The sequence below is a fragment of the Pleurodeles waltl genome, chromosome 11, assembly GCF_031143425.1.
Source record: "Pleurodeles waltl isolate 20211129_DDA chromosome 11, aPleWal1.hap1.20221129, whole genome shotgun sequence".
NCBI lineage: Eukaryota > Metazoa > Chordata > Amphibia > Caudata > Salamandridae > Pleurodeles > Pleurodeles waltl.
Window position 1 is genome coordinate 72,243,050 of NC_090450.1, and position 10,446 is coordinate 72,253,495.

The 10,446-nt window shown below is 39.6% G+C and overlaps 1 protein-coding gene across 4 annotated transcripts in view; it reads left to right on the top strand.

The window, feature by feature from the left end:
- Window positions 1-9,414, top strand: part of FXR1 (FMR1 autosomal homolog 1) — a 274,198-nt gene extending 264,784 nt beyond the window's left edge. For 2 of the 4 annotated variants that reach the window (XM_069213094.1, XM_069213093.1), the window contains exons 16-17: window positions 2,806-2,897; window positions 8,382-8,697. In XM_069213094.1, the coding sequence (XP_069069195.1) occupies window positions 2,806-2,897; window positions 8,382-8,549 (260 nt within the window). In that variant the 3' untranslated portion in view covers window positions 8,550-8,697. Of the gene's footprint in view, window positions 1-2,805; window positions 2,898-8,381 lie in introns of all 4 variants that reach the window. The other 2 variants (XM_069213095.1, XM_069213097.1) reach the window with 1 other exon arrangement.
- Window positions 9,415-10,446: the final 1,032 nt, after the last annotated feature.

Sequence of the window (10,446 nt, forward strand, 5' to 3'; positions counted from 1 at the left end):
TTGCCTTGGGATGAGATGCTTTAGTCGGCAGGGTGGGCAGAAAGACTTGTGGCCATTTTGGATGGAGGGGCATTGTCATGCCCAGACCGGGCAGCCCCCACCACTACACTAATAAAAGAATAAAAAAAAAGATGGATTGGTGCCCAAAAAGCCCACTAGCCCGGGGGGCAGAGGCTGTTGCCCCCAACATGCCCCCAAGAAGGGGTAGAAAGACTGTTCCCATTTTATAGGGGTACGGGGGCATTGACAGGGCCATCATGGCCAGCCCCCACCACCACACAAATAATTTAAAAACTATACCTCACATGCTTGCTTCAGTGCTTGGAGATCTGAGATAGCCCCTAGAGCACTGAGGCAGGGAAAGTGAAATTAGCTAATCGGCGCACTGATCGTCTTTTCAATGAAAAACAGAAACAGCCTCGGGAGGTGGAGATTTCCTGGCCTATATGCGAGAACGGCCCGGGGGTTATTCCCCAGCACCTGAGCACCGTGTCTTGAGGACAGCCCTGGCCGTCCTCAACACGGAAGGGGTTAGGTAATCTATCACTGTTCAAGTTAAGGGTGTTCATTGGTGGGATGTGGCAAAAGTAGTCAAGGTAAGAACCACTAATGGTTACAGGTTGAGGAGTAATCAAGAGCCCTTCAAGCCTCTTTCTGATGATTGTTCAGACAGTATTGAAAAGTAATTTTATTAAAACAGGAGAAGTTTGTCATAACCATTCCCAGTAGCTATCATACATAATGTGCGTGTCAATATTCTTTTTTGCTATATTCATATTATGTTTTTTATTTAAGTGTCTATGGCTAGAGTATTATATATATTGGGGGGTGTTCGTTTTTTTTGTTGTTTTTTTTTGGAAGAAGGGAAGATGTGTAGTATCCTGTATATTAATGAGTTAAAATCTTAATTTTTAAGTAAGATTCCATGTCACATTGTGTGGTGCAGTAAAAGTCGAATGTTTGAAAATACAGTTGATATGCAGACGACTGTTGGAGGAGGTCCAGCATGAGGGCTTCTACTGATGTGTAGCTGATTCGACAACAAATCGTATATCTAGTCCTGCTGCCTCCAGGTGACTTAATACAAACAAATACCTCTAGATTCTCAATCAATCCGTATTTACGCGCAGCTACTCACCAGCAAGGGTCTCAAGTCGCTGGGGAGGGGGGAAGAGGGGTGGAGGAGCGTCCATCAGTGCGGACGGTCTTCAAATAGCCATGTCTTCAGCTCCTTCGTGAAGTTGAGGAGGGGTGTATTCTGTCTGAGGTGGAGTGGTAGGGCGTTCCAGGCTGTGGCTGCGAGGTAGGAGAAAGAGCATCCCCGTGTTCTTGTTTTCCTGATGCGGGTAACTTCGGCACGAAAGAGCTGGGCTGAGCGTAGGATCCTGTGTGATATGTGGAAATTGAGTAGCCTGTTCAGATAAGCTGGTCCGGTGTCTTGGAGGGCTTTGTGTGCATGGGTGAGGATCTTGAAGGTGATTCTTTTCTCTATGGGAAGTCAGTGTAGTGTGTGTGTAGATGTTGAGAGATGTGACAATATTGAGGTAGGTCAAGGGACCAGTCTGGCGGCAGCGTTCTGGATGTTCTGTAGTTTGCAGGTGAGTTTCTTGTTGATCTCAGCTTAGAGCGCATTGCCATAGTCCAGTCTGCTGGTAATGAGGGCGTGTGTGACTATCTTTCTCTGTTCGATGGTGATCCATTCGAAAGTCTTGCGGAGGTTGCAGAAGCAGGTGGATGTGACTGAGTTGATTTGGCGGTCCATGTTAAGTTTGCATTCAAGATTCTGACTTCCCAAGATCTTTGGTAGCTGAGGAGAAATAGGAATCAGTCTGTAGATGTTATGTTATTTTGTAATATTCCAGTGATGGCATTTTACATTTATGGTGACCCACTCTTGATTAAGGGCTCTGTACTTAGTGCCAGTTTTAAGAGAGAAATTAATAAAGACTGTAATTTGAGAAGCATCGTGTGGAAGAGATGCCTGAGTCCTCACTGCTACAATAGAGCTAAAACAAACATGTTCCTGTTGGGTTTCTTTATAGGGGAATAGCTCTGACCACAGCTGGTCGTTGTATTTAGATATTCAGTATACTCAATAGATTGCTAATCTGTTCCATTTTATGTTTTGTCATTCCATAGTTGTGTGCCTTATGGTCTACTCATGATGGCCATCTTTGAATGGTTTTCTTAAAACTAAGCAAACATATTTCAAGATGACAGCCGTGTGTGCGTGCAGAACACCTTTTTTTTCCTGGTGGTTGGCACCATGCAAATCCAATAGGTATCACAGGTTAGATCTACTGGCTTGGGTCTGCTTGTTATTTTATGGTTTACACATTTATGTGTTTAACGTTGCTTTTCATACCCATGAAAGGGTCAAATTTTATGGTTTTTACTAACTAAATATACATTTCAATCCAAATCCAGTTGCATCTCAATGTGTTGTCCCAGTTTCTGGATTTGGCTGAGTTAGTTAGGGCTCTTCATTTGGAACATAAATAATCAAAAACATAACTGGGCAAGCAATGTGTTCCTTCTCTATGCTTGGAAATTTTGTATAGTTTGGAAATTAAAACTGTGACTTCTATGGTGATTTTTGATATTTAAATCGGAATAAGTTAGGAACATATCATGCATCCAAAATCCTTATTAGTTCATAGATAAATGTATCTGCTTTCCTGCCTCCCCTAACTGTGAGTGTTGTTCTTTGGCAGTTCTCATTTAGTTGAATTATTTATTTATAACAGAACCCTTTATATTTGATGCTAATTAAGGTTCTACATTTCAAACTTTTGTATCCAACAGTTACTGTGGCAGACTACATATCAAGAGCTGAATCTCAAAGTAGGGAAAGCAACCTGCCTAAAGAGTCACTAGCAAAAAACAAGAGGGAAATGGTAAGAATCATCACCTTAACACTTTTGCCTAGTGCATACTTTTTTCACATGAGTTTTCTCAATATAGTTGTCGGCTTGAATGATACACGCTTAGTACACAGCACATCTGATTCCATGTTACTAACATGTTTTGGGCCACATGCTATATCTGCTGACTCAGCGCCACCTTTATTTCTTGGATTCCTTCTGGTGGAGAGTGCTCACATATTCTGCAAGGTATCTGCTCTCATTACTTTAAAGGTGTGAAATGTTTTTATAAGTTGCTGTTTGAAGCTGTCTCTCTTAAACCGTTTTATGTAAAATGCTGTGCTGTTTTTTATAAAAGGTAAGGGATTATTACATTTGTTCTGTGACGATCATACATATGATTACGCTGGACTAGGCATGAAATCGTATGAGGATAATACTGAGTAATAATTGCCTTCTCTCAAAGGTTAAAGACTCAGGACATCAAAAAAAAAAAAAAAAAAAACAATTAGCACGGAATAGAATGTGGCGAGCTCGTCAACCAATCTGAGTGCTGCCTACGCTGGCTATATATAAATTAAGAAGCCTGCGAAGGGAGCATCTGTGGCTGACTAGGTGCCGGGGTCTGCAGTGTGAGCAAACATGGAGCACTCTGGTAGTCAGAGCAATCTCTCACTTGAATGTTTGAGTGATGGAAAACTGCCCCATCCTCTCGCAGCTCATCTGATTCTGCTACCTCTATACAGATTGCTGCCTGGGCTCTTCATCTTGCTTTTGGTGAAAGGAAGCCCAATCGGCCAAAGAAAAGAACCAAAACTAAAAATGTTACACTTTTCTGTGGTTGATTGGGCACCCATTCATCAAAATCAAAGGGAGGAGTCCAGACAACAATCTGTGTACAGGCAGGACAGTTGAAAGAGGCGTAGGGATCACTTCGGGAGGATGGAGCCCGTTTAGGTGTGGAATAAAACGAGAAGCATTTTAATGCTATTGCAGTATATCTAGGGCTGTCATCATTGACCATTCAACTGTCTTCAGTAGAGCTCCAAACTGTCCAGTTTTCTGGTGCAGTAGGAAATACCTGCCAGCAAATGCCTGCACCAGATTTATTGGCCTTAACCAAGGATGATAAACAATAACGTGGCAGTGGGACTTAAATAGCTGGTATAGAGAGCAACAGCAGACTTAGCTTTATTTTTAATTTTAAAAAAAATAACGTATCTTGGCAACTTTTACTTTCCCTCTTTCATGCCCCTTTTGTCCATGCTTGTCAGTATATGGAATACAACATTGTTCCCTGCTGGACATTCTAGTGTTTTAATAAGACTTGGTTCCAGAAAAAGTCTCTCAGTGAAGACCTTGAGCACAAACTTCCTATCTCGCTCTAATAATCACAGGATAGCAGAGAATGGTTTTATCATTGTGGTTATTTGACGAAGAGCTCTTTGAGCTATCATTGTAGGGTGTGCGTTTGAGACTCACTTAACTGGTTTGGAACTTATATTCTTGTATGTCTTGTATAGCTTTGACTAGCTACGCCTTAGCTTCATGTCTAAGTCTTGTGTATGGGCTGGAAAGACTCAGACAGGGGGGCGTGCTAAGTGTTTACTGTGGAGTACCTACTGTAATATTTATTCTCTGGAACGTTGTCATTTCATCCAAACCTCCTGAGGCTTTTGTAACCCTGTCATGTGCTAAGGTAACCTAGAGGCCTAGCGCATACACAGTTATGAGATACCCCACAGACCACCAACTTCCTCCTCTTTCACTACGACTAATAGAGATAAACACTCCTATTCAAACGTTTTTCTGCAGCAGAGATATTTGAGGGGATCAGTCTTATCATTTCCATGGTAATTATTAGAAGTATGGCCAGTCATTGAAGAAGCCTAAAAAACGGCAGTGTGAACCCCACAAGTGTAAGGCTTGCTCTCTTAAGGCTAGATACCTACACATGAGGTAAGATGCCAAACACGAGCTATAAAACTACCATACACCCAAATAATTATGACTACTCCAGAGCAGATAACCCATCTTATGAATGCTACAGTTGAAGTTTTCTCTTGTTTGAGAGTAGCTGGAAAGTACCTCTATAACATGTTGTGGCTGCTTATAAATGTGCTGTAAGAGTTTATGGAAAAAGTATGACAACTAAAAGTACAGTCTAATGTTTCCTCCAGTCCTTCAGTTTCAATTTTCTGTCCTCAGATGCTGTGAACTGCTCAGTACCACAGCAGTGTCCTAGTTTGGTGTGTGGGACATTAGCACTGATACTTTAATTACTAGAGGTACAACATTTTGAGTAGAGGAAGGTGGGAAGATGAACCTCCTGCATTTGGCCCCCAACTTCAGAACCTTTGCTATCCTTCACCAGTGCCTTAGTATAGCCGGTAGAGCCACATGGGAGAAACCTGCCTCTGCTCCTGCTGTAAATAGACTGGTGGCAAGGTGCTGTTGCCCTCCCCCTAGCAACCCCTGCCCCTTTCTCTGGCCATGCATCTGTCTCCAGAGAGTAATGTCATTTAAACATCTTGTTTCTCAAGGAAGGTTTCAGAAATTGTTCAGTCTACTCCATTATACAGTGAATCTGAGCATCTAGGAGCTGGGGGAACGAAAGTTTTCTCAGCCGTAAGCATAGCAATAAAGACTTTGAAATGCACATGCCTCTTGGCTTTGCACATCGGTATTTTTAACAGGTGTGCAAGCCACTCTCATGGATCTACCCTTTAATGGCACCTGGTTGTTTGAGGATTAGGCTGATTCTGCTATAGAGAGGTTTAAGGCTAGTAGATCTAGGCCAGATCCCTAGGCCTTTAACACCAAGAGCCTCAGTCATTACAGACAATTTTGCCATTTTTGGGGCTTTTCAAGGGACTTACATTTCCATCAGCAGCAGTTTACCCAACCTAAGTTGCAAAAGACCCACTACCCTTTCCTTGGTCAGATAATATTATGGCAGAGCCAGAGGTGAGGTTTGAGGTTCCCAGCATCCTTTCTCCTACTCCTCCTTCGGGCCACAAGAAAAGCAGCCCTAATTTGCTGTTGCTGGAGCACCAGTAGCCTGTGAGAGAGTACAGGTGTTCTTCTGTGTACCAACCGGAAAAGCAATTACTTCGAACTAGTGTGACCTGCAGATGTTTTACCCTTCCTACAGGCACACCCTATTTCCTCGTTGCAATCACTCAATTTGCAGGGTGCTTATTTTACATTCTAATCTGTGACCATTTTTTAAGTACCTACCTTTTGTGGTGGAATTAACCTTCTCTTAATTCACCATACGCCCAATCCACTTAACATCTGTGCCTTAAGTCTTCATCATGGTGATGACAGTGGTCACTGCACATCTTGACAGCACTGGGGACATCACAGCGGATGACCAGCCTTTAGTTGGCTACTGTGACAGTAGTAAGGACAAAATGGTACCGAAACAGACACTATCCTGCTGGATTATTCTCTACACCAAAATGTGCTATGCTCTTGCACAAAAGGAACTACCTGGGTAAATCGGAAAGGGGACATACCATCAGGGCCAAGCAGTCATCTTATGCCTTTGCATGAGGTGTCCCCATTGCAGATATCAGTAAGACTGCGACTTGGAAGTTTCTGCAAACCTTTGCCAAACATTACTATTTGGACTCCGAGGTGCAAATTTGTGCTGCATGATTTCCTCATCCAACCATCCATCAGACTTTCTCCTAAAATGGTATTGCTTGGGAATTTACTCAACAGGTGAGATATTTAACATTAGAAGAATCCATCACTGAAAAAGCTACTTACCTTCCATTACTATTTCTGATGGATACTCTCCCCACCTGCAGCTTCCTCACTGATCTCATCCACCTCCATGTTTGATGTATGAATAGAAGGAAAGTCCTAGTAATATGTATATGATTGATATCACTTTATATATATTCGCCTTGAAGACATGAACAAAACCGATGGAAACAGATGTAATGCTAGGGTGGATAGTGTATGGCTTTTGTGACGTCACAGGATGTCGCTTTTGGCACCAGTATGAAACTAGTGCTCCCTACCGGCATCACAAAGCTTGAAAATTTCCGGATCCAGTCTGCTCCCTGGGATTATTCAACAGGTGAGGAATCTGCAGGTGGAGTATTCAGCAGAAAGATTGTTACCAAGCGTAAGTTACATTTTATTCCTTCCAATGCTATAGCTAGCATTGGTATCTCTGTAAACCTTCGAGCTGCCCTATTTTGTGCAGTTCTTGAAAGAAATATATAAACAAACCAGGGAGTTATAATAGGGAAATCATGTCTTCGACCATCTAGTTGTCTTCATTGACCAATTTCTACAAATCCTTTAAGGATCATACCCAAGCAAATTACGTTTTTACCCCCAAACTTTAGTGCAGGGTATTAAAACTACTATAAAATTGTTAGATAACAAAAATAGCTTTTTCTGTCTACTGATGAATCGTAACTACAGGGCATCATATTGGTGATGCTTGAATATGCTCTTCATTCGCCTAATATGTAGCTATCCATCATTTGTCTGTTAGTTATAGCATGTTAAAATTACTACTAAGTGATCACATATTAGCAATTTCTTTTCTTTTGCAAAGCAAGCTTTAGGGCCCATAACAAACTTGGTATGCCGCTAGTCCTCTGTATTACGGAATTAAAACAATAAAGTATTGATCTGTATGCATGTTTAACTTTTTGCTCAAGGTTGCATGTAGGTTACATTTAAAACTCAAAATACAGGGCTAATATCATTATATACTTACAAGGCTTGATGAAAGGGAGCTGCAACCAGGTGCAATTTGGCCTGGAACAAATTCCAGCACTAATGGTCCTTTTTACCATTAAGAGTATTGCTTTGATAATTCCTTCACTTAGAATAAATCAGAGAATTGTTTCTTGTAAATCTTATGAGTTTTCGTGATTGATTCCAGTATTTAATGTCATCACCTAAGTTTTACATTTGAACATTCCTCTAACATTTTGTAGGGCGTATATATGAAGAAGCATACCTAGTCCTGAGTTCATTTAGTTCATGGTTTTCCATTTAAAGGTCTGCAGAAAATGAGTAGTATAGGCAAGAATAACTATATTGTTGACTGTTTACGATAAATCTTATTCTTAAATCTAACTCATACTGGGAAAGCAGCAGTAGTGAAACCCAGAATATGGCTGTGCGTCATTGAGAGTGCTACAAATTGTCTTCTATACATTGCTTAACAAAGTAGATGTCATTAATGTTTTTGTTATTTAACATGACATGGTAATTGACAAATAGTTTAAATCAATGTACTTGTAAATCAACTTTGTGACTTTATCACATTTGTTGGCGAGGGGACATTAAGGAACTTGCTGCAAAAGTAGTTATTTTTAACTTGTGACCACTGATTTCTTCATCGCCTTTTAACTATAGGACTTTAAGGCTGACCTACATTTCTTAATATAAGGCAGAAAGAGTACTTTTCCAAAATAGCACATGTATGTTATTGCTTTTCGATATTTGGATATTAAAATATGTTCTTTTCTAATTTTTAAGGCAAATGTGATCGAAGAACATGTTCCATCTGAAAAGTCATTAAATGGCCCATCGGTTACTTCTGTTGATACTTCAGAACCACAGTCGAGTACACAAGAAAGAAATATTTCACCTTCCCTTCAAGAAGATGGACGCAATCAAGAAGCCATAGTTAATGGTGTTTCATAAACTGAAGTTCTAGTTTACAGTTCTTTTGCATTACATTTTACAATAGTGCTTGTACGAGCTTGCCAAAGATAGAATAAGGATCGCCAGAATTACACCGCACTTTCAGTTCCTCCATTTTGGAATACAGAAAGGGGAGGGATCCTGAAGAAATCCTATGTTAAACATAAGTTGACACCTACTGTGTTCTAAATACATCATCAGATGTGCCTTCAGAAAGTATATGTAACTTGAAAAATGCTGGCTATATAGGAATTGTTATTTTGTTTTCAGGATATGGCAAATGGGTGGGAGGGGTTGGGGTGTCCCTACATCATAATCTTTATGAAAGCATTAGCTGCTTTTCTTACATTTGTAATAATATGCAACCACTTCTTCATGGAGGAAAACAAGAAAGAAATGCAGTCTAAAATATTTTGCACTGAATTGTAATTTCTCCATTAGTTAAGTCTGGAAACTGGTCTGTTTTAATAAATGTTTTTTAAATGCTGTATGTAGAGGAAAGCAACTGCAGACCACTGGAACAAATTTGTCAATTTTTCACCTGCAGGGATATTGGAAGATGTTGGCATTGACTGTTCTATAACAAGGCTTTGTTTGGTTTATTTATTTAACTGTACAGTATTTAAAATCAAACAGAGCTTTAGTTTAAACACTAAACTGAACATAGTCATGTCACTAAAGACATTATCCAAACTACTGAATGATAAATTTCCAGAGGGTTTATTCTGTATAAACTAAATATGTTAGTCCATAGAAGAGTACATTTTTGTTTTGGTTGTTTGATGTGCAATATGTTTTTGTATGTAGGTAGTAAATAATAAACTTTGATCTTCCATTTTTCTGATTAAATCCTTTTTTCCTTTTATGTCCTTGTTGAATTTTTTTTTAGAGTTAGTCTGCTGTTGTACATTTTAGTGAAATGTGATGATTTTATTACTGGGGCCCTAAAAGATCAAAAGCAAAGGCTTTGTGTTCCATGATTTGCATTCACTGAAAAAAAAAAATGGTTCTGTGCAAATTGATTGTGTGATTCTGATTTTAGTAGGCCCAATGATCATTACCCAACATTTCAGGGCAGATTTTTGACATAGCCGATCAGCAAAACTAGTTACAATTTGCAGCTTGTCAGTGAAAAGTCTACTTTAAGCCATTGTGGTTAGGGTGAGCCAAAAACGGTTCCCGTTTTTACTGTTTGGCCATGTTTTAGTGGTATTACATGTATTTAATACATTATGTGTATTTAAGATCAGAAAGTTGAACGAAACTTCAATACTATAACAAATTTAAATAAAAGCCAGCAAGTATCTAATTTAGAATTAAATAGATCTGTTCTTTGGTTTGATCATTCATTGGAACACCTTCGTCTGTCACTTCTTGCTGTAGCTGTTACACCCTTCATCTTTCGTTGTTTTACTGATTAGAAAACAGTTTAAGTAAGTTGGTAATGCTACATGTGCATTGCTGGCAAGATCTCCTTATATGGCAGATACTGTAAGTATGTTTTAGAAAACCTCTGATTCTTGAATCTTTCAAACAAGAATATGTTAAATATAATAAGGAATCATCACATAAGATAAGCAATGAAACAAATTGTATGGCATCAATTTAAGTCCAAAATATTGAGCATTGTTATTCTTTCAAAGCAATTAGGAAAATTTAAGAAGCCCTGCAGCCCCGACCGTTGACCTTGTATCCACCAACAAAGACTAAGAAGATTCCCTGGTCATTGTGCCATAATTGATCAAATAGGCTTTAAAAGTGAATGGATCAAAATAACACTCAACAATATGTGACATCAAGTACTTCCTATATTTAACATACACAAAACTTTTGATCTCTTTTTTTGCTTTAATTTGGGAGCAAGACTCCATCACCTGCATTCAGTCTGTGCATATAA